The 24,402-nt window shown below is 47.4% G+C and overlaps 1 protein-coding gene across 3 annotated transcripts in view; it reads left to right on the top strand.

The window, feature by feature from the left end:
- The window catches only part of LOC119965055 (transcription factor SOX-30-like), a 175,428-nt gene that overhangs the window by 94,153 nt on the left and 56,873 nt on the right, over window positions 1-24,402 (top strand). For all 3 annotated transcript variants that reach the window (XM_038795293.1, XM_038795295.1, XM_038795294.1), the window contains exons 3-4: window positions 13,627-13,866; window positions 18,012-18,200. In XM_038795293.1, the coding sequence (XP_038651221.1) occupies window positions 13,627-13,866; window positions 18,012-18,200 (429 nt within the window). The remainder of the gene's footprint in view (window positions 1-13,626; window positions 13,867-18,011; window positions 18,201-24,402) is intronic.

Genomic DNA, 24,402 nt, shown 5'->3' on the forward strand with positions numbered 1-24,402 from the left:
TGTGTTAACTTAAGTTGTCGTTAATATGTTGGGTTGTTCATTGAGGAGGGGCGAAGGTTCATGATTGTTGTCATTACTGTTATCGTTGGTATTTTAGTATGGTTTGATGTTGTTGTATAAATTCAAAATTTTTCAATACAAATTATTTTTTTTTTAAAAGGTCCTGCTTATTCGCACATTTAAAAGCTTAAAGTCAGATGTGGCTATGATTCAGGAGACGCATCTGAAGGTGGGGGACCAGACTAGACTGAGGAAGGGGTGGGTAGAGCAGGTATTTCACTTGGGATTGGACTCTAAAGTGAGGGGGAGGGGGGTGGCAATTTTGATTAACAAGCAGGTGGCATTTGAAGTGGCAAGTATAGTGGCTGACTCTGGGGGGAGATTTGTCATGTTAAGTGGGTACCTGGAGTAGTTGCCAGTGGTATTGGTAAATATCTATGCCCCAAACTGGGATGATGTTGATTTTATGCAGCCTGTGCTGGGGAAGATCCCTGACCTGAACTCGCATCGGCTGATTATGGGGGTGGAATTTTAATGCAGTTCTGGATCCGAGACTGGACTGGTTGAGTTTGAGGTCAGGGAGGGTGTCGGAGGTAGCAAAGGAGCTAAGGGGGTTCATGGAGCACATGGGGGGAGTGGATCCGTGGAGATTTGGGAGACCGAGGGCGAAAGAGTTTTCATTCTTCTCCCATGTGCACTGCATTGACTTTTGTGTATTTGACAGGACTTTGCTGGCGGGGGTGGTGGATGCCGAGTATTCAGCGATAGTGGTGTTGGCTCACGCCCTGCACTGGGTGGATCTGTGGGTGAACAAAAAGGGGCAGGTTGGTGTCGGAGGCAGCAATGGAGGTTGGACGTGGGACTGTTGGCGGAGGAAGACGTGTGTGATAGGGTGAGGAAGACCATCCAGGGGTTCGTGGAAATTAATGATAGGGGGGAGGTCTCGGCCGGTATGGTATGGGAGGCACTGAAGGCAGTGGTTAGGGGAGAGTTAATATCAATTTGGGCACATAGGGAGAAGGCGGAGCGGGCGGAGATGGAAATCCTGCAGGTAGACAGGAGATATGCAGACGCCCCGGAGGCGGGGCTGTTAAAGGAGCTGCAGAGGTTGCAAATGGAATTTGGGTTAATATTTACGGGTAAGGCGGTGGGGCAGTTGAGAAGGGTGAGAGGGGCAGTGCATGAATATGGAGAGAAGGCGAGCAGGATGCTAGCGCACCAGTTGAGGAAGCAGCAGGCAGCAAGGAGATCAGGAAAGTGAAGGACACAGGAGGAAAGATGCTATAGGACCCGGAGGGGGTGAATGGAGCGTTTAGGGAATTTTATAGTAAGGTGTATGAGTCGGAACCCCCAGTTGGGCCGGAGTGATGAGGCAGTTCTTAAAGGGATTGGAGTTCCCGAAGGTGGAGGACGAGCTGGTGGAGGGCTTGGGGGCCCCAATTGGCCTTGTAGATGTGGTGGAGGGGTTGGAGGCGATGCAATCGGGCAAAGCCCCGGCGCCGAATGGGTACCCGGTGGAATTCTACAAGATGTTTTTGGGCATACTGGGTCCATTGCTGGTCAGGCCTTTTAACGAGGCAAGGGAGCTGGGAGAACTCCCCCCTATGCTGTCATTGGCTTCGATCTCCCTCATTTTGAAATGGGAAAATGATACGGAACAATGTGGGTCATACACACCGATTTCCCTGCTAAATGTAGATGCCAAACTATTGGCCAAGATCCTGGCCTCGAGAATAGAGGATTGTGTGCCCGGGGTGATAGGGGAGGACCAGATGGGGTTTGTGAAGGGGAGGCACCTGGGACTATCTGTGGGAGGTCCTGGGGCGGTCTGGGTTTGGGCAGGGGTTTGTGGACTGGGTCGAGTTGTTATACCAGTCACCGGTGGCGAGTGTGTGGACAAACCGGATCAGTTCAGGATATCTCAGACTACATCGGGGAACGAGGCAAGGTTGTCCACTCTCCGCGCTGCTGTTTTCCCTGGTTATAGAACCGTTGGCGATGGCACTGAGAACGTTGGGGGTCTGACAGGGGATAGTGCGGGGTGGAGGGTGGGTGGAGCACAGTTCTTGCTATACAGAATGATCTATTTCTGTATATTTCAGAGCCGCTGGGAGGGGAAGGGGATTAGAAGGATTATGGGGACATTAGCGGAATCTGGTCAGTTTTCAGGGTATAAAGTGGATGTGGATGATCTCCCATTTCACCATCGCTCACGGCTTGATTCAATGGCACCCTCGTCATCTTCAGCACTATCTCCTCCATCAGGGTCAGCATATGAAGCTGTGGCACACCACCTCCAGTCTGTGAAGTACCTCTCTCGAATTATGTGCCCTCTTGTCCTGCACAATGAAGACAGGGTGATGTATGAAGAGACTCCTCTCCCTCACCTATTCCAGCATAACATTCACATGAGATGGTTCATTCCTCAGTGATACTCCCTGTTCAACAAGGCTCCATGTGTGAGTGTTGCTGACATCTCAGTGATGCAACTGGCCAGTTGATCTGATAATGTTAAGGAGAGTTTTTCTGCTTATATGCATGCTGATTTATACAGAGCTAGAAGCCTATCACCCAGGTGTCACTTGTCACTCACTGCCCAGACCTTATCAGACCACTGATGCACTTTCTGCATTGTACACAGCTGCCTATGCATGGTCAAAAGGAAGAAGGAGGCAGACATGGTCAAAAGGAAGAAGGAGGCATATCACATGCATAGGCAACTGGGATCAAGTGGATGCCTTGAAGAGTATAGGGTTTGTCAGAATAAAATTAAGAGAGAAATCAGGAGGACAAAAAGGGGACATGAGATTGTCTTGGCAGATAAGGCTGAGGAAAATCCAAAGAGCTTTGCCAGATACATAAAGGAGTGACTAGGGAGAGGGTAGGGTCTCTTAAAGGTAAACAAGGTAATCTTTGTGCAGATCCACAAAGGGTGGGAGAGGTCCTAAATAATAATAATAATAATCACTTATTGTCACAAGTAGACTTCAATGAAGTTACTGTGAAAAGCCCCTAGTCGCCACATTCCGGCATCTGTTCAGGATGAATGTTTCTCGTCAGGATTTACTGTTGAGAAAGGCACGAATGTTAGGGAACTTGGGAAAATAAAAAGTGATGGCTTGAGGAGTGTACATATTACAGAGAAGGAGGTGTTGGAGGTATTAAAGCGCATCAAGATAGATAAATCCACGGGACCTGATGAAATGTATCCCAGGACGTTGTGGGAGGCTAGGGAGGAAATTGCCTGCCCCTTAGCTGAGATATTTGAATCATCGACAGCCACAGGAGTGTTGCCTGAAGATTGGAGGATAGCAAATATTGTGGCCTTGTTTAAGAAGGGCTGTAGGGATAAGCCTTGGAACTACAGACTAGTGAGCCTTACTTCTGTAGTGGGTACGTTGTTAGATGGTTATTCTAAGGGACAGGATCTACAAGCATTTGAGCATTCCCTACAAGCATTCCCTCAGGGCTAATTAGGCAAAGTCAGCATGGCTTTGTAAGGGAAAAGTCATGTCTCGTGAATTTGATTGAGTTTTTTGAAGGGGTAACCAAGAAGGTAGATGAGGGCAGTGCCGTCGACGTTGTCTACACGGATATTAGCAAGGCCTTTGACAAGGTACCGCATGGTAGGTTGTTGCAAAAGGTTAAAAATCACAGAATCCAGGGTGAAGTAGCAAAATTGGTTTGGCGACCGAAGCCAAAGGGTGATTGTGGAGGGTTGTTTTTCAAACTGGAGGCCTGTGACCAGCGGTGCGCCTCAGGGATTGGTGCTGGGTCCACTGTTATCTTAATGCATATAAATGGGGCAGCACGGTAGCATAGTGGTTAGCATCAATGCTTCACAGCTCCAGGGTCCCAGGTTCGGTTCCCGGCTGGGTCACTGTCTGTGCGGAGTCTGCACGTCCTCCCCGTGTATGCGTGGGTTTCCTCCGGGTGCTCCGGTTTCCTCCCACAGTCCAAAGATGTGCGGGTTAGGTGGATTGGCCATGCTAAATTGCCCGTAGTGTCCTAAAAAGTAAGGTTAAGGGGGAGTTGTTGGGTTACGGGTATAGGGTGGATACGTGAGTTTGAGTGGGGTGATCATTGCTCGGCACAACATCGAGGGCCGAAGGGCCTGTTCTGTGCTGTACTGTTCTAAATCTAAATGATTTGGATGAGAATGTAGGAGGCATGGTTAGTAAATTTGCAGATAACACCAAGATTGGTGGCGCAGTGGATAATGAAGAAGGTTATATATGATTCCAATAGAATCTTAAAAAATTGGGCCAGTGGACCGATGAATGGCAGATGGAGTTTAATTTGGATAATTGTGAGGTGATGCATTTTGGTAGATCAAATCAGGGCAGGACCTACTTAGTTAATGTAAGGAGTTGGGGAGAGTTACAGAACAAAGAGATCTAGGAGTACAGATTCATATCCCCTTGAAGGTGGAGTCGCAGGTGGACAAGGTGGTGAAGACATTCAGCATGCTCGGGTTTATTGGTCAGAGTATTGAATACAGGAGTTGGGACGTCTTGTTGTAGTTGTGCAAGACATTGGTAAGACCTCACATGGGATACTGTGCTCAGTTCTGGTCACCCTATTATAGGAAGGATATTGTTAAACTAGAAAGAGTGCAAAAGAGATTTACGAGGATGCTACCAGGACCTGATGGTCTGAGTTATCAGGAGAGGCTGGGACTTTTTTCCCTGGAACGTAGGTGGCTTAGGGGTGATCTTATAGAGGTCTATAAAATGATGAGGAGCATAGATAAGGTAGATAGTCGGCATCTTTTCCCAAAGGTAGAGGAGTCTAGAACTAGAGGGCATAGGTTTAAGGGGAGAGGCGAGAGATACAAAAGAGACCAGAGGGCACATTTCTTCACACAGAGGGTGGTGAGCATCTGGAACTGGCTACCAGAGGCAGTGGTAGAGGCGGGTACAATTTTGTCCTTTAAAAAGCAGTTAGACAGTTACATGGACAGGGTGGGTATAGAGGGAAATGGGCCAAATGCGGGCAAGCGGGACTAGCTTAATGATAGAAACTGGGTGGCATGGACATGCTGGGCCGAAGGGTCTGTTTCCATGCTGTAACCAACTTTGACTCTCTGACCACTCATGTCCTCCTTGTGATTCCCAGGATTCTGACCTTCTTCCCCATGTCTATTCAGGCCCTCTTGGACGATTTTCTCTTCCAGATTTAGGAAGAGCAGATCTCTTCACTTGGCGACAGCATTTGGCAAAGTCTCAAGGGAGGCATCAGCAAAGCATGTGACACGCTGGGGATGGCTCCCTAGGTCAGTGCTGGTCCTCTAAGCTCTATGCTCAGAGCCTGGTTCTGGCTGCCATTTACCTTTTAAACTGCCCTCAATGATGAGGCCCCTCCAGGCCACTCCCAATGTCTTTTATTGGATACCAAACTCACTTAAGGGCCAATTAGGGGCTTTACATTTGCAAATTTTGACATGTCACTAGCGTGGTCCGGACCAGGAAATGATCTGGGGTTGGATTCCTGACCTTGGATTGAAAAACCATCCCATTTCTAATCAGAGATATACTGCAACAAAAAGGGATTCCACTCCCTCAATGTCCAGCTGAAGTGCAATCAAACACAGCAAACCAATGCCTGGTGCCCTAGTAGCAGTCACAGTGCCTTCATTCTGTTGCAGTCTGCTGTGCCAGCTGGATTTGAGCCACTACGAAAAACCAGAGGATGCCTACTGGGATACCCACTGATGACATGGCTGATGACTCTGATGTGCATCCCATGCACACATGGGCAACATGTATTTTTTTTAAATAAATAAATTTAGAGTACCCAATTATTTGTTTCCAATTAAGGGGCAATTTAGCGTGGCCAATCCACCTACCCTGCATATTTTTGAGTTGTGGGGGCAAAACCCACGCAAACACGGGGAGAATGTGCAAACTCCACATGGCCAGTGACCCAGAGCCAGGATCGAACCTGGGACCTCGGCGGGCAACATGTATTTAATGAAAGTTACGCTACCACATAAAATGTGATGGCGTAAACCACTGGGGTGCTGAAACAACATTCCTACCTACACTGGAGGTGCCCTGCAGTCCCCAGTAGGGTGGGTGGTCAAGATTTGTGATGGTCTGCTGCACATGCTCATCAATGATATGGTAAACAGCTTAGCAACAGGAAGATGTGATGTGGAGATGCTGGCGTTGGACTGGGGTGAGCGCAGTAAGAAGTCTTACAACACCAGGTTAAAGTCCAACAGGTTTGTTTCAAATCATTAGCTTTCAGAGCACTGTTCCTTCACCTGAGGAAGGCTTGATGTGGAGATGCCGGCGTTGGACTGGGGTGAGCACATGAGTTTGAAACAAACCTGTTGGACTTTAACCTGGTGTTGTAAGACTTCTACCCGAGGAAGGAGCAATGCTCTGAAAGCTAGTGATTTGAGACAAACCTGTTGGACTTTAACCTGGTGTTGTAGGACTTCTTACCTAGCAACAGGAAGAGGGAGAGGATGAGAAGGAAAAAGGAAGGGAGGAGACAATCAGCAAGCCTTCTTTTTTGCCAGGCTGCCTGAACAACACAGCAGAGTGCAATACCAGCAAACATAGCCCCAATTCCCCATTCAACAACAGTCCCATTCCTACCTTCCTTCTGTTCCTGACCATCACAAAGTCCACTTGGTCACAATGCAAAAGTTAAAGCCACCACAAAATAAACATTCCAAATCAAATTTATAAATCAAACATGCCATAGTATGTAAAAATGTCAACTGATCACCCTTATATGTTCCTTTCCATGTGCCTTGGCCTGACACAGTGCTCCTGTGTGTTGCTACCTTAATGGTTGCAGCATAGAACATAGAACATTACAGCGCAGTACAGGCCCTTCGGCCCACAATGTTGCACCGTCCTGTGAAACCCTTCTAAAGTCCCGCTACACTATTCCCTTATCGTCCATATGCCTATCCAATGACCATTTGAATGCGTTTAGTGTTGGCGAGTCCACTACTGTTGCAGGCAGGGCATTCCACACCCTTACTACTCTCTGAATAAAGAACCTACCTCTGACATCTGTCCTATATCTATCTCCCCTCAATTTAAAGCTATGTCCCCTCGTGCTGGACATCACCATCCGAGGAAAAAGGCTCTCGATGTCCACCCTATCTAATCCTCTGATCATCTTGTATGCCTCAATTAAGTCCCCTCTTAACCTTCTTCTCTCTAACGAAAACAGCCTCAAGTCCTTCAGCCTTTCCTCATATGATCTTCCCTCCATACCAGGCAACATTCTTGTAAATCTCCTCTGTACCCTTTCCAATGCTTCCACATCCTTCCTATAATGTGGCGACCAGAACTGCACACAATACTCCAAATGCGGCCGCACCAGAGTTTTGTACAACTGCAACATGACCTCATGGCTCCGAAACTCAATTCCTCTACCAATAAAAGCTAACACACTGTACGCCTTCTTAACAACCCTCTCAACCTGGGTGGCAACTTTCAGGGATCTATGGACATGGACACCGAGATCACTCTGCTCGTCCACACTACCAAGAATCTTACCATTAGCCCAGTACTCTGCCTTTCTGCTATTCCTTCCAAAATGAATCACCTCACACTTTTCTGCATTAAACTCCATTTGCCACCTGTCAGCCCAGCTCTGCAGCTTATCTATGTCCCTCTGTAACTTGTAACATCCTTCTGCACTGTCCACAACTCCACCGACTTTAGTGTCATCTGCAAATTTACTCACCCATCCTTCTACACCCTCCTCCAGGTCATTTATAAAAATGACAAACAGCAACGGCCCCAAAACAGATCCTTGTGGCACACCACTAGTAACTGGACACCAGTCAGAGCATTTCCCATCAACCCCCACTCTTTGTCTTCTATCAGCTAGCCAATTTCTGATCCAAACTGCTAAATCACCCTGAATCCCATGCCTCTGTATTTTCTGCAATAGCCTACCGTGGGGAACCTTATCAAACGCTTTACTGAAATCCATATACGCCACGTCAACTGCTTTATCCTCATCCACCTGTTTGGTCACCTTCTCAAAGAACTCAATGAGGTTTGTGAGGCACGACCTACCCTTCACAAAACCATGTTGACTATCTCTAATCAAATTATTCCTTTCCAGATGATTATACATCCTATCTCTTATAAACCTTTCCAAGACTTTTCCCACAACAGAAGTAAGGCTCACTGGTCTATAGTTACCGGGGTTATCTCTACTCCACTTCTTGTACAAGGGGACAACATTTGCTATCCTCCAGTCCTCTGGCACTATTCCTGTAGACAAAGATGACTTAAAGATCAAAGCCAAAGGCTCAGCAATCTCCTCCCTACCTTCCCAGAGAATCCTAGGATAAATCCCATCCGGCCCTGGGGACTTATCTATTTTCACACTTTCCAGAATCGCTAACACCTCCTCCTTATGAACCTCAAGCCCTTCTAGTCTAGTAGCCTGTATCTCAGTATTCTCGACAACTTTTTGTCTTTTCCCTGTGTGAATACTGACGAAAAATACTCATTTAGCACCTCTCCTATCTCCTCGGACTCTACGCACAACTTCCCACACTGTCCTTGACTGGCCCTACTCTTACCTTAGTCATTCTTTTATTCCTGACATACCTATAGAAAGCTTTAGGGTTATCCTTGATCCTACCTGCCAAAAACTTCTCATGTCCTCGCTTGGCTCTTCTTAGCTCTCTCTTTAGAGCCTTCCTAGCTAACTTGTAACTCTCAAGCGACCCAACTGAACCATCACGTCTCATCTTCACATAAGCCTCCTTCTTCCTCTTGACAAGTGATTCAACTGCTTTAGTAACCCATGGTTCCTTCACTCGACCACTTCCTCCCTGCCTAACAGGTACATACTTATCAAGGACACGCAGTAGCTGTTCCTTGAACATGCTCCACATTTCCATTGTGTCCATCCCCTGCAGTTTTCCTCTCCAGGCGATGCATCCTAAGTCTTGCCTCATCGCATCATAATTGCCTTTCCCCCAGCAATAACTCTTGCCCTGCGGTTTATACCTATCCCTTTCCATCGCTAAAGTAAACGTAATCGAATGGTGATCACTATCACCAAAATGCTCACCTACCTCCAAATCTAACACCTGTCCTGGTTCATTACCCAGTACCAAATCCAATATGGCCTCGCCTCTTGTTGGCCTATCTACATACTGCATCAGGAAACCCTCCTGCACATTTTGGACAAAAACGGATCCATCTAAAGTACTCGAACTATAGTGTTTCCAGTCAATATTTGGAAAGTTAAAGTCCCCCATAACAACTACCCTGTTATTTTCGCTCCTATCCAGAATCATCTTTGCAATCCTTTCCTCTACATCTCTGGAACTTTTCGGAGGCCTATAGAAAAGCCCTAACAGGTTGACCTCTCCTTTCCTGTTTCTTAACTCAGCCCATACTACCTCAGTATTCGAGTCCTCATCAAATGTCCTCTCAGCCACCGTAATGCTGTCCTTGACTAACAATGCCACCCCTCCCCCTCTCTTACCACCTTCTCTGAACTTACTGAAATATCTAAACCCCGGCACCTGCAACAACCATTCCTCGCCCTGCTCTATCCATGTCTCCGAAATGGCCACAACATCGAAGTCCCAGGTACTAACCCATGCCGCAAGCTCACCCACCTTATTCCGGATGCTCCTGGCATTGAAGTAGACACACTTTAGACCACCTTTCTTCCTGTCGGTACACTCCTGCAACTTTGAAACCTTACTCATGACCTCACTACTCTCAGCTTCTTGTGTACTGGAGCTACAATTCAAGTTCCCAATCCCCTGCTGAACTAGTTTAAACCCTTCCGAAGAGCATTAGCAAACCTCCCCCCGAGGATATTAGTACCCCTCTGGTCCAGGTGTAGACCATCCCGTTTGTAGAGGTCCCACCTACCCCAGAATTAGCCCCAATTGTCCAGGAATCTGAAACCCCCCCCCCCCCCCGCACCATCCCTGCAGCCACTTGTTCAACTGCTCTCTCTCCCTATTCCTCGACTTGCTAGCACGTGGCACGGGTAACAACCCAGAGATAATAACTCTGTTTGTTCTAGCTCTAAGTTTCCACCCTAGCTCCCTGAATTCCTGCCTTACATCCCTATCCCTTTTCCTACCTATGTCGTTGGTACCTATGTGGACCACGACTTGGGGCTGCTCCCCCTCCCCCTTAAGGATCCCAAAAACACGATCTGAGGCATAGAATATAAAAAGCTGTTAACTTTCAGTGGGACACCATGATAACCAGGAGAAGCTTTGGACCTAGGCCCAGCTTCAGACTGCACCATCTTAGCACGGGATGAAGCAGTCTGGGCCGCCTGACTGACATGCGACAGCAAGGCCACTGACGGAGAGAAAGTGGTGTGAGGATGAATTCTGTCATTCTGAGAGAGGAAACATGCTTTATAGAGCTACTGTAACTCCCTGGCTCGACACCTCAACAACTAGTAATCTTCAACAATACCTCACAAACCTGCAACTTGTAGTTACCTTAATTGCCTCGAAGGATAAGGTTAGAATATGGATAGAACTCCACCACCCACAAGTTCCTTCCGAATCGCACACCACCCTGATTTGGACATATATTGCAATTCCTTCATGAATCCTTAATCAAAATCCTGGAGCACCCACCAAACAGCACCCACCAAACAGCACTGTGGGAGTTCTTACACCACGTAGACTGCAGTGGTTTAAGAATCAATCTCACCACTCGAGCAATTAGGGAGTCACCGTAAATGTTGGCCTTACTAGGAAAATCCACAGCCTATGAAAAAAATCCTTTCAGACTGCTATATTTCCCTTCGAAGCTGGTTTGAACACTTGAATCTGGACTCATGGTGGCAGTAGTCTGAATTTGCATGGTAGCAAGATAATCTTGCATGACAGAGCCTAGATTACACTGTAGCACCCGCATATTAGGGTGCATGGTAGCATTGTGGATAGCACAATTGCTTCACAGCTCCAGGGTTCCAGGTTCGATTCCCGGCTTGGGTCACTGTCTGTGTGGAGTCTGCATGTTCTCCCCGTGTGTGCGTGGGTTTCCTCCGGGTGCTCCGGTTTCCTCCCACAGTCCAAAGATGTGCAGGTTAGGTGGATTGGCCATGATAAATTGCCCTTAGTGTCCAAAATTGCCCTTAGTGTTGGGTGGGGTTACTGGGTTATGGGTATAGGGTGGAGGTGTAGGGTGCTCTCTCCAAGAGCCGGTGCAGACTCGATTGGCCGAGTGGCCTCCTTCTGCATTGTAAATTCTATGATAATATGGTTCCTGCTTGTGCTGTAATGGAACCTGAAGCAGCAGCCATAACATACTGCCTCATGGTTGAGTTTGCAAGTCTTCCCATGAATTGGCCACACTTTCATGATGGAAAGAATGGACTGCAAGCACTGTGCAAAGCCCAGTGCCAAGTTTTTTTTCATAGAATTTACAGTGCAGACGGAGGCCATTCGGCCCATCGAGTCTGCACCGGCTCCTGGAAAGAGCACCCTACCCAAGGTTAACACCTTGTCAGTGCGTGTCATGAAGTCTGTTTAGGTGATGTGGCAGCTGCCAGTGTGTGTAAGCTGTGCGATGTGGGTCTGAAGCTTACCACAGTGCTACGAGCGTGACGGTCAACACATTAGGTATAAGTCCTGTTTGACAGGAATTGAATGACGTGGGTGTGGTGAATTCAGCAATGGTTGAGGCTAGTGGTGCAGTTGGTAAAATAATAATCTTTATTAGTGTCGCAAGTAGGCTTACATTAACACTGCAAAGAATATACTGTGAAAATCCCCTAGTCGCCACACTCCGGCGCCTGTTTGGGTACATTGTGGGAGAATATAGAATGTCCAATTCACCTAACAAGCACGTCTTTCAGGACTTTTGCGAGGAAACTGGAACCCCCCGGAGGAAACCCACGCAGACATGGGGAGAACATGCAGACCCCACACAGACAGTGACCCAAGTCGGGAATTGAACCCGGGTCCCTTGTGCTGTGCTAACCACTGTGCTACCTTCCTGCCCACGGTATGGCATTTGTAATGAATTCAGTGATATGGCCCACCCATGTGAGATAGCCAAATATCTTCTGGCATTGCATCCAAATCCTTGGCACCTAAATCTAACTGCTCCCACTGTCTTTTCATATGTGTATGGAGGGCCTCCTGCCTCCTGAGGTTACAAGATGTCTCTCCTCCTTTCTGCCTACTCTAACAGGACCTCCTGCAGAGTGTCCACAATCCCAGGGGCTGTTCTCTCCCATGTTCAAACGTTCCTTGGTCAAAATCAATTCCAGCACCTGTTACCTTGACAATACCTCTCTCCTGTAAGAGGAGCAGGTCGGCTTTAAGAAATACAACTTACAAACAATATTGATGCTTGCAGCCAATGAACAGCGTGGGAACCTCTGACTGCATGCAGAAATCATTACAATTTGTAGTTAGCACCGGGTTGGCATGCTTTCTGCATTCCACTTACGCATTTCGATCCCCACACTCATTTTTGGGGCAAAGTAATTTATAGCCCATCTTTGTTTACTAATTGTTGAATGAATGTAGCTGGCTCCCAGATATATGTGATGATTGGTTTCCCAGATGCATCTATTTGTCAGTTATTAACTATGCTGGATTTATTGGGTTCTATCAGATACTTCTGTTCTGCAAAAAGAATTGATGCCAAGTTCCTAGTATGCAGTTGCAGCAGCCAATTTGAAAACAATTGTTTTCCTAAAAGCTGTTCTTGAGCGAAGAAATTTAGCATAGAGAGAAATTATTCTGAGTCAGTTAATGTCCGTTTTCCTCAGTGTGGCTAGAAAGGGGAAAATTGAACCAATGTCCTTTAATGTCTTTGGACACTCTCCTGTCAGAAAGTACATTTGAGAAGAGGGCAGCTGTGAGCTGGACTAGGTTGAACTCCATTACTCCAACATTGTTCAACATTTAGGTTTAAACTTAAAGGACGGGATTTCCGGACCCTGCCCACTGCCAGTATCCTGCGGTCCTGCTGAAAGTCAGAGGGCCTTTGGCTAGCCCACCACATCTTCCACGGTGGGTTCCATTACGACAGGGCTGAAAAATTCCAGCCTGTACGTTTGGGCAGGATACCAGTAATTAACAGTGCATCTGAATCTGTAACCTTGCATGCATCAGTACTCACCTGATGAAAGAGCTACTCTCCGAAAGCTCGTGATTCCAAATAAACCTGTTGTACTTTAACCTGGTGTTGTAAGACTCCTTACTGTGCCCACCCCAGTCCAAGGCCGGCATCTCTACATCATTTGCATCAGTACTGTGAGCAAAGGAGAAAAACAATAGGGAGGAATACTTTGGTTTATATCGCTCAGTACAATACAAATTGTATATTTACCCAGTGACTATTTGCAGGAATCCAATGACAGATTAATTTGTTAGCTATTTGACAACCTTTGACGCAATTGTATTGTACATTAGAATTTATGTGTGTACTATTTCCCACGACAATTTCAGTTTAATTGTTTCAATGTGTAGTTAGATTTTCCCAGAAGCACAACTTGGTGTTTTCAAGTTTTTAAAAGCTTTTGTTTTAATCACCTCAATAGATTGTGACACTCCAATTATACCATTTTGTTCAACCGCCTGTACAATTACACATTCATCCGAATTTTCTTCCTTTGTTCTGGTTTTAGAAATCAATGATATGCCACCCTCCAAAGATCGAAGTGGTCACATAAAACGGCCGATGAATGCATTTATGGTTTGGGCACGGATTCACAGACCATCATTAGCCAAGGCAAACCCCAATGCTAATAATGCTGAAATTAGTGTTCAACTTGGCCTGGAGTGGAACAAGCTGACTGAAGAGCAGAAGAAACCCTACTATGATGAAGCACAAAAGATAAAAGAGAAACACAGGGAAGAATTTCCTGGTGAGTTAGAAGTAGTTAGAACAGTAGCAGATTTATTAGCCTTAATGAAGGCCAATATGAACAGGGATGGGTTAGACAGCTGGGGGGGATGGGGGGGGGGGGGGGGGGGGGGACGGTGGAGGAATGTGTTTGGGAGTCAGTTCCTGTCTTTTGTACTTGAAAGGTTTCCAACTCAGAAGTCAGCTTGATTAACAGACTTGGCTTCCATTGATCTACTTTGGTAGATCTTATTCCCAATCCTCAGGATGGGTTGCAGATTGTCCGATCCCGGGAGGTAGTCAGAATCCCGATTCTGGGATCTTTGTATGGGGGTGAGTGGAGATTGAGGGACGTGAGAGCTGGGGAAGCACCTTTGCTTCTCCTGGCCCACAAGGAGTGCTGTAAAAGCTATTCTCCCCAAAGCTGTTCCTGGAAGTAGGTGAGTTGGAATTGGGTTTTTACATTTTTCAAATTTTAGCATCTGACATAACTCCAACCCAGCCATTTCTGGTGTCAACATTCAGCTGGAAGAATTAAAACTGAAAACAGAAGGCATACTGTGCGGGCAGCACAGTAGCATAATGGTTAGCATTGTGGCTTCACAGCTCCAGGGTCCCAGGTTCGATTTGCTGCTGGGTCACTGTCTGTGCGGAGTCTGCACATTCTCCCCGTGTCTGTGTGGGTTTCTTCCAGGTGCTCTGGTTTCCTCCCACAGTCCAAAGACGTGCAGGTTAGGTGGATTGGCCATGATAAATTGCCCTTAGTGTCCAAAAGGTTAGATGGGGTTATTGGTTGACGGGGATAGGGTGGAAGTAAGGGCTTAAGTGGGCCGGTGCCGACTCAATGGGCCGAATGGCCTCCTTCTGCACTGAATGTTCTATGTGATATATAGGAGCAGTACTTTTCATGAACAATGCTCCTCCAAAGTCTATGTAAAAATATTATTAGAAGCATACCACTTGCCCTTGATAAATAAATTTAAAATTTCCCATTGCAGTGAAGAATTTCAATAGTTTCTCACTGCTATCACCATTAAGGAATGTCACTGAGTTGTTTTGTGTGATCTAACTACATGTTTGCAGCTTAAATAAAATGTTGACTGAGATTTTCTGGCTATTCCACCAACGGGATTTTCTGTCCTGTTGACAATGACCCACTCCGCTGAGGGTTCCCTGGCAGTGGAGGGTGCAAACAATGGGAAACCTGTTGACCTTCCAATGATGAGCCACCACAAAACACACTGTGGGAAGGGCAGTAAATCCCACCCAAAAAATCCCAAAACAATTCTGTCAATAAAATAACCTTTGAGAGGGATACTTTGGACACTTTGCTTCACCAGAAATGCTGAGAAAAAATAAGTGATATTGAGTTACCTCTGATGATGGTCAGTCCTGGCATCGTGGTTAATACACTTTCTCCAAAGGTTTGTAGGTTTAAGCCCCACATCAAGCTTTGTACCTGGAGTCGAGGTTGAATCTCAAGCCCAATATTTAGCATTCTAAGTGTAGCCACATTAGAACATTTTGGGTGGAATCTTATCAGAATTTAGCAAAGTTTCAAACTGAAAACTGGCATGTAACTCTCCAGCTGCACAGACCAGTTTTCTCTCCAGATCTTAAGCCTGTTTAAAGAAAACAAATGAGTGGCCGTGGCTTATGCCGTTACTCTGGTGGCCGAAACCTGATAGAGCCGTCAACCCGCTCCAGAGAGATGGCGGCAATACCTTTAAAGGATGCCTGATGAGCACTGAAACCTAGGGAAGGATTCACCCCTACTCAACAGGGCGGGGGGTCCCGGTGTGTTGGAGTGGCGTAAACCACTCCGGCATCGGGCCTCCCCAAAGATGCGGAATTCTCCGCACCTTTAGGGGCCAAGCCCTCACATTGAGGGGCTAGGCCCGCGCCGGAGTGGTTCCCACTCCGCCAGCTGGCGTGAACGGCCTTTGGCACCATGCCAGCCGGGGCCGAAAGAACTTCGCCGGCGGCGTAAGTCCGCGCATGCGCCGGAGCGTCAGAGGTTGCTGACGTCATACCGGCGCATGCGCAGGGGAGGGGTCTCTTCCACCTCCGCCATGGTGAAGACCATGGCGAAGGCGGAAGAAAAAGAGTGCCCCCACGGCACAGGCCCGCCGGCCGATCGGTGGGCCCCGATCGCGGGCCAGGCCACTCCCCCGGGGTCTGATAGCCCCGCGTCACCCCCAGGACCCCGGAGCCCGCCCGCGCCACCAATCCCGCGGTCAGGTAGGTGTTTTGATTCCCGCCGGCAGGAGAGGCCTGTCAGCGGCGGGACTTCGGCCATCGCGGGCCGGAGAATCGCCGCGGGGGCCGCTGACCAGCGCGGTGCGATTCCCGCCCCCGCCGAATCTCGGGGGCGGAGAATTCGGGACACAGCGGGGGCAGGATTGACGCCGGACCCGGGCAATTCTCCGACCAATCAGGGGGTTGGAGAATCCCGCCCCTAATGTCCCCTAGCCCACACCACTGAGGTATTAAGGCTTCTACCATCTGCCTCCCCGCGAACCCCTCGACCATCATTGTTAGCATTTTCCTCCCCACCTCTCGACAATCACTGTCGGCAGTCTGCACCACCCCACCACTGCGGAAGTATCGCCGGTATTCCCGTCACTTAGTGCCAGCGCCTTACCCCCCCCCCCCCCCCCCCTCAACCTCCCCACCCCGGGTCTATGTTTACCTGTACGCACCAGAGGGATTCCCTCGACTGATTCTCCCTTGGCCAAACCTGTTGTATACTGTGCCACGAAGTATAAATATTTACTGAGGGGGGTTCATGTGGCAGTGAGTCCGTTAATAATATTTAAATGTATTAACATTTTTTGAAATGAGATTCCCGCCCTTTGTTCGTGAACCTCATGACATTCCGGTGAGGGGCGGGGAAAACCAGGAAACACAATCTTTCCAGAGAGAATCATGTGTCCTGATTTTTCTCCAGGTTTTCCACCCGCCTTCCCTTTCTAGAAAGGGAACATTGAAAGGTCCAGATTGAAACAGATTCATTTACATTAACCTGCACATCTGTAAACATTATGCAAAAAGAAACTGTACCAATATGCAAAAAAATGGAATTCTTCACAAGGAGTCAGAATTCCTCATTCACAGTAGGATCTACTTGTATGAAGTGATGCGGAACTCCATTTCTATTGCTAGCTATTAAGTAGCCTTGAAGAAACTACTTCTAACACCTTGCAATACATACAGCTCTTGCAGTCTCTGGCTCCCCGTCATGCTCTTGAATGTTATCCATTTTCATAGAATCCCTACAGTGCAGAACTATCTCTATTATTCGACCCATTAAGTCTGCACCAACAATCTGAAAGAGCACTCACAGAATCACAGAATTTACAGTGCAGGAGGAGGCCATTCGGCCCATTGAGTCTGCACCGGCCCTTGGAAAGAGCACCCTACCTAAGCCCACACCTCCACCCTATCCCCACACTTCCACCCTATCCCTGTAACCCCACCTTACCTTACCTTTTTTGGATACTAAGGGCAATTTATCAGCCAATCCACCTACACCTGCACAACCTTGGACTGTGGGAGGAAACCAGAGCACCTGGAAGAAACCCACGCAGACACGGGGAGAACTTTCAGACTCCGCACAGACAGTGACCCAAGCTGGGAATCGAACCTGGTGCTGTGAAGCCATTGTGCTAACCACTATGCTGCCATGCTGTCCTATGCTGCCCTAGGTCCACTCCCCCACTCTTATCCCTGTAACCACATAAGCTAACCTGCACATCCCTGGATACTAAGAGGCAATTTAGCATGATCAATGCACCTAACCTGCACATCTATGGACTATGGGAAGAAACCAGAGCAACCAAAGAAAACCCAAACAGACATGCGGAGGACGTGCAAACACCACACAGTCACCCAACGCCAGAAACCACGTTTCTGGCGCTGTGAGGCAACAGTGCCACCATTTTCTGAGGGGTAAAAGACAGAATGACCCTGCTGGGTACTTGGGTGCAAAATCATCTGGGCCCCAATCCAACATTCAATCAACCCAACTCAGTAAGTGAATAAGTGATATTTCTTTTCTCAAACTGTCAAATAATATATTTTGTGCAAGTCCATTACAGTTTGACATGTGAATTGGTGCAAATTTCATCTGACATTTTTATATACTATATTAATTTGACTCTTTAGGATGGGTATACCAACCACGACCAGGGAAGAAAAAACGCTTTGCACTGGGTGTTCCTTCAAACGTCTTTCCTGGAAGTGGTCAAAATATTGTTTCGACAACTCCAGCAACCATTTACCCCTATCGGCCTGCCACATACTCAGTGGTTATTCCAAATTTACAGACTAATGTCAACCGTCCATCGGTTATTGGTAAGTTGTGAAATATGTAATTGGCGTGTTGAACAGTGAACTATATTATGTAATTAAAATGTTATGTGAGCTCCAGATTCTAATGGTACCAGTAGATGGTACTATAAGCACAACAAAACACATTCTAAATAGTGGGGTCGCACTATATTTGGTATAATAGCTCTCGACTATCTTAACGACTCCAAAGCCATTCATCAGACACACAGAATCACTGTAAAGCGATCTCAGGTCCATGAAATGGACGCAGAATTAGTAACCATATTTAAAATGCTGAGCACGTCACGAATACAATTCGAGAGGTGAAAAGAGGACATGGCTACAGGTTCACTGAAACTGATCCTTCTGGAAGGCACAGATTAACAAAATAAATAAATGACCATCTGTGCCCCAACCTGGGACAAAAATTGTCTGCATTTTTCCAGCCACCCCACCGAGGCCTAAATAGCCAATCAACATGCCTCCCTTCCTCTGAGGCAAATTCTTCCCCCCTCAATGACTTTCTCACAGATCACTTTTTCAATTTTGCCCCCAGACCAATGGAACTTCCAGTATCCACCCCATCCGAGCTTCTGATTGAGGTCAAAATCGTTCACCACTATCCATACCATTACTACTGATGGCTAAAGAGCCTCTCATCTCTATCGGAATTTCTCCTGTCCCTCCTCTTAACTTTATCTATTCCTCTTTGCTGTTTTTTTAGTTTCATGCAATTTATTTATTTAATCATTGCCGTCTCCGTCTTGCCCCTCTATTCCCACTTATCCTCTCCCAGTCCCATTCCTCCACTTAGCTCTTCTTTCCTACCCCCCTTCCACCCTCCCCACTTTTCTTCCTTTCCTCCATCTGCTTATCCTCTGCCTGCTTCTGCCCTGCTGTTATCATTCCCTGATTCCTCCCCTCCTCTCTCTCCATCTCTCTGTTCCTCCAAGTTAAAATTGGTGCTGCGCCTGCTATGTCTGCCTCAGGGAGAAGGCCGGAGGCTCATTTGAAATTGGATCTCAGACTTTGCATTTACAAAACCGGCAAGTTGCAGTTGCCAACCGGATGACCTGAAACAGCTCGTCAGCCGAGGAATAGTCAATTCAGCCAGCCCTAGCTCAGAGATAAGTCCTGGGAGAGGTGAAGGTGAACTGAAGGGGGACAAACATGGGTGAGCAATAATCCGCAGAATTGTAATGGAGACAGGAAGATAGAAGAGGACTCATCCTGGCTTCAAATGAAGGTACATTAAAAACAAGAGGTTACCTGTTCCTCAACAACCTCCAGTGGTTCCTCTAAGTAATGCTGATCAGGCACTGCAAACCTGAAAAAACTGAGGGGAACTAGTGTAGTTTCATGCAGTTTTTTTATTGCACTGAACGTCGTGTTGTGAGATGTGGAGAGCAGAAGAAATATAATTGATCCACAGGGGCCAGGACAGTCTTTACAAAAGCAGTGGGATCAGATAGCCATTGCAGTCAATATAGCCAGGGGCAATGATCTCTCTAGGCTTCGCGTGTGTAAGATCGTTTAGAAATCAGGAATGTGCCATGCAAGGAACAAATATGTCTTGCACGAGCTGCGTTCCCTTTAAGATGCATTCATCCACGATCAGGTAGAAATCTTAAAAGGATTGTGAAGTGGTCAGCAGACATCCAAGGGAAATTAGAAGGAACATTGGCCAGGTCCTGGATAAGGTGTCACAGGCAGTTCAAAGACATCACACAGTGGTCATGGTCACTAGAGTCACACTGCTCAGTCCGCCACACTTTGAGCACTCACTGACCAACTATCTCTATTATTAGCAAGCTCGACTCATACCTCACATTCATAGATATGTCAAACACACGCTGTCACATGCCCTTACCCCCATGGAGGAGAAGGAGCATTGGAGCAGTCACGATTGAAAAATGAAAATGAAATGAAAATCGCTTATTGTCACAAGTAGGCTTGATGTTACATGAAGTTACTGTGAAAAGCCCCTAGTCGCCACATTCCGGCGCCTGTTCAAGGAGGCTGGTACGGGAATTGAACCGTGCTGCTGGCCTGCCTTGGTCTGCTTTAAAAGCCAGCTCTTTAGCCCTGTGCTAAACCAGTCCCTGGAACAAGGCAATGGCGGATTGGAACCATCGAAGCTGATGAAATGTTCACACCTGCCATGATTTTAGAGTGATTATGGTACTCCAGTATTAGATATTATATGGTATACTCAGTACTTTGTAGGGTCACCTGATCTGGGCAGGTCAACGGTCAGATAGCACTTGTAAATGTGAGTTGGAATCAGGCTACAGGCCTGCAATGTGTGTACATATTGTGTTCCTAATCAAGTTATTTTACAATAATGATATTGGTCACTCTGCAACATAAAAATAAGAAGACATCTCGACCTCCTTCTTACTTCCAAATTCCCCCTCATCTAACAATTTTTTCTGATTTATAAGGTGTAGATGGAATAAGCTTGTATCCCTTGTTTTCTCCCCATCCCTCATCACAACCCTACCCTTGTATCATTCTCCTTTCAGATATCCAAGAACAGCCACCTGGCTAGGCAGTGGTGGAAGGGAAAGAGGTGAAGAGCAAGAAAGCAGTGATGAAGAAGAAACACTGACACTCGCTCTCACATTCATATCCACTAACTCACTTACTAACATTGTGCATACTTTAAAGGAGTAAAGTGGGATCTGCATATACGGGATACCGGGCATGAGTGGCCTTCCGCCTGGGCAAGGAACAAGGATAATACAGGTGTCAGCTCGCCAGAGGGTAAGCTTACAATTGAGCTCTGCTGCTGATGACTCCGATAAGGACTTGATGTTGTGGCCTACAGAAAAAAGCTGATGAGTATGAACAATGAAACATTTGATGCATTAGAGCCCTGCCAGAAAGGAGCTTAGAGCTGTCCAACTTCGCACAGAACTACAGATGGAGCTTAGAGTCCATCTCCTCCAGCCTGGAGTCCATGGTCAGATTCACAATAATCTATGCAGATCCAACCAAGATACAATTTTTCATGGCCAGTGTCTAAGCTTCCAATGCCTGAGTACTGTAGTAGAAACTTGGACTTCTGGCATGCAAAGTCAACTTGTTGGCTTACAAGCTGTGTGTGCTTTCATGCAGCCTCAGCTCCCTGCTATATTGGCTCAGACAATGCATTATAGTTGCTGATACCAGTGTTTGAAGAGGCTTTTAGGGTGTCACAGCAGTCCAGCAATCTGTCTTCTAACAAATAACCAGAGGCTGAGGTGTTGTCTCGAAGGAGTTGCTGTGGTATCATAGAACATGAACCTGATGTTCCCTCTCTCAGGAAGACGGTATTTGCCCTCCCCCTCGCACTCAAATTCAGATGGCAGAGCAGACTGCCTCAGAATGAAGCATCAAGGCAGCTGCCAGGATCACAAGCATTGACCTGCATAAATTGCCACACACCTGATTTTGAAGGAGTATTCGTGTTATATTTCATCACAAAGTTGACATGCGCCACTTGCAAAATGACGTGCAGGCACTCAATGGCACCCTGCACCATGGGGAAACCTGCAATCTTTGCAAAGTCCCATGCACATACCACCTGTTTCTCTCTGGAAAATGGGGATATAATGTACTCAGTTCTATTGGAAATCAGGCTTAGGGACCCCCCTTCTCCAACAGTGGATGGTATAATAGAAAAGGTTTCAAATATTAACTGCTGCAAACGTGTAAATATTCATAGTTATGGTCACCTTCATTGGAAGTGGCAGAATTCTGTGAAGCAGAGGCATTTTGCATATTGTGCCTCACTGAACTTCAAGGTGGAGAATTGCTCGCTGAACACATTGGACAACTGTAGTCTGCTGGTGAGAGCCCTTCACTCTTATTCCTCATTGTCCCTCTTCCAGCGGCTGGTCCTGCTCTGTCTCATTTCTGCTCATTCTCCCTGTCATGCTGCAAGCCAAGGAAGGTGAAAACAACTACGCCCATGTCTGGGAGCAAGTGCTTTGTGCAGAGTACCTGATATCAGGACAAAGTCATTCCATACGTGCCACACACTTGCTGTAGACGTTGCAACTTTAAACAACTCACCAAACACTTCTATAATTATAGCAAGAGCCATTAGAAATTCAATCGGCATCGCTTCTCGGCCTTTTGGCTAAGATGAGCGTGAGATCAAGTACCTGGATCTGGTATGTCTAACTTGTGGGGACCGTGAATTGGATTCAATGTGAATTGTTTTTTGGGGCAGGGAAGGAGCTGGATTAAGGATTTGTCCCTGTCCACACTCTGAGCTCTGGCTTTGTAACTCTGATAAAGGAATTTTAAAAAAGAAATTCAATCAACAACTAGGCTGAAAGTAGTTGATGCTCCCTTTAAGTACTGCTGGGAATGAAGGGGTGAGTTCTTCTTGCTGCTGAACAGCTTTGTGTGTCTTAAGAGATAGCATTAACTTCAATGCTGAGACCCAAAATGGCAGAACTGGAGCCAAATCAGCATTGCACACTGATTGGCATCATGATCTGCCTCCTGTGCCTATCTACAACTGCCAGACCCTCCTGGCATGCTCGCTAATGCCCTCAGCAAAATGGCATTTGACACCATAAATGCACTTTGGGGGAGGCTGTGGCAGATTGCTATAGTCACTGGACTAGTAATCCAGAGTCCTAGAGTACTCTGGGTCCCAGGTTCAAATCCCACTACTGCAGGATGGTGAAATTTGAATTCAATAACAATCTGGAATTAAAAGTCTAGTGATGACCATGCAAACATTGTTGATTGTTGTAAAAACAGATCTGGTTCACTAATGTCCTTTAGGGAAGGAAATCTGACATCCTTACCTGGTCTGGCCTATATGTGACTCCAGACCTACGGCAATGTGGTTGACTCTTAACTGTCCCTCAAGGGCAATTAGGGATGGGCAATAAATGCTGGTACAGCCTGCGATGCCCACGACCCATGAACAAATTTTTAAAAACTTGTAGTACCAAAAACATTGACCTACATTTTGTGGTACCCTGAACTACACACAAGCATTTCAACTGAAACCTAACCAACATCTTGCACAAACCTAATGTAATTTCCTCATTTTCATCTGAATGGGTTACTAAAGCTGGAAATGATAGCTACAACAACAAATTCATAGAGTGCATTAGGGTTAGTTCTGTGCGAAGTTGGACAGCTCTAAGCTGAGTCTCAAGGAGTCACGGGTCCTCGCAAGCTCCTTAGACGTAGCCTCCCGCAACGCCCGAGCGTACATCCCCGACCGCGTGGTAGCCCCATGGGCAGCGTGGACCCCACCCGCAGCCAATTCCGTCGCATCCCCCAAACCCCCTCCCCCCCCACAAGCTTGTGCAGGGCAGCTGCCAAGGCAACCTCAGGGGGCCCCAATGTTATTTTTGCGGGCAAGCCAAGCACCCCGGCAACGCTGCCCGGCCCGCTCAGCAACTTGCAAGGGCTGTGGAAAAAAGGGGCATTTCGTGGCGGTATGCCAGGACCGGGCGGTCACCGCTGTCTCTGGTGGCAAACCGGGGCCGCCGCCATTACTCTCATCACAGGCCACGTGCGGCCTGTGGGCGCCGCCATCTTCGATCCCGCGAGCCATGTGCGGACCCCGGGCGCCGCCAACTTGTTCCCCAGAGACCACGTGCGATTCATGGACGCCGCCATCTTGCCCATCCCCGGCCATGTACGACCCGTGGGCGGCGCCATCTTGGCTGAGTCTCAAGACCCCGATTCAGATGACCGCACACCGCCCAAGGAATCCCATCAGCTTCTGCCACAATTCGCCTCGGTGACTCTGGACCAGTCTCGGCCCCGAACACTTTCGACCGCTACGATGACTGTACTCATCAACGGACACAAGACATCCTGCCTGATCGACTCTGGGAGCACAGAGAGCTTTATACACCCCAGCACAGTAAGGCGCTGCTCCCTCCCTATACACCCAGTTAACCAGAGAATCTCCCTGGCCTCCAGGTCTCACTCTGTAGAGATCAAGGGGTACTGCATAGCTAACCTCACAGTCCAGGGAAGAGAGTTTAAGAATTTCCGACTCTATGTCCTCCCTCACCTCTGCGCTGCCACACTCCTGGGATTGGACTTCCAATGTAACCTCCAGAGCTTAACCTTTAAATTCGGCGGCCTTGTACCCCCCCCCCCCCCCCCCCCCCCCCCCCCCCTCACTGTCTGCAGTCTCGCGACCCTCAAGGTCGACCCTCCTTCCCTTTTCGAAAACCTCACCCCTGATTGCAAACCC

The sequence above is a fragment of the Scyliorhinus canicula genome, chromosome 4 (genome assembly GCF_902713615.1).
Source record: "Scyliorhinus canicula chromosome 4, sScyCan1.1, whole genome shotgun sequence".
In the NCBI taxonomy this organism is placed as follows: Eukaryota; Metazoa; Chordata; class Chondrichthyes; order Carcharhiniformes; family Scyliorhinidae; genus Scyliorhinus; species Scyliorhinus canicula.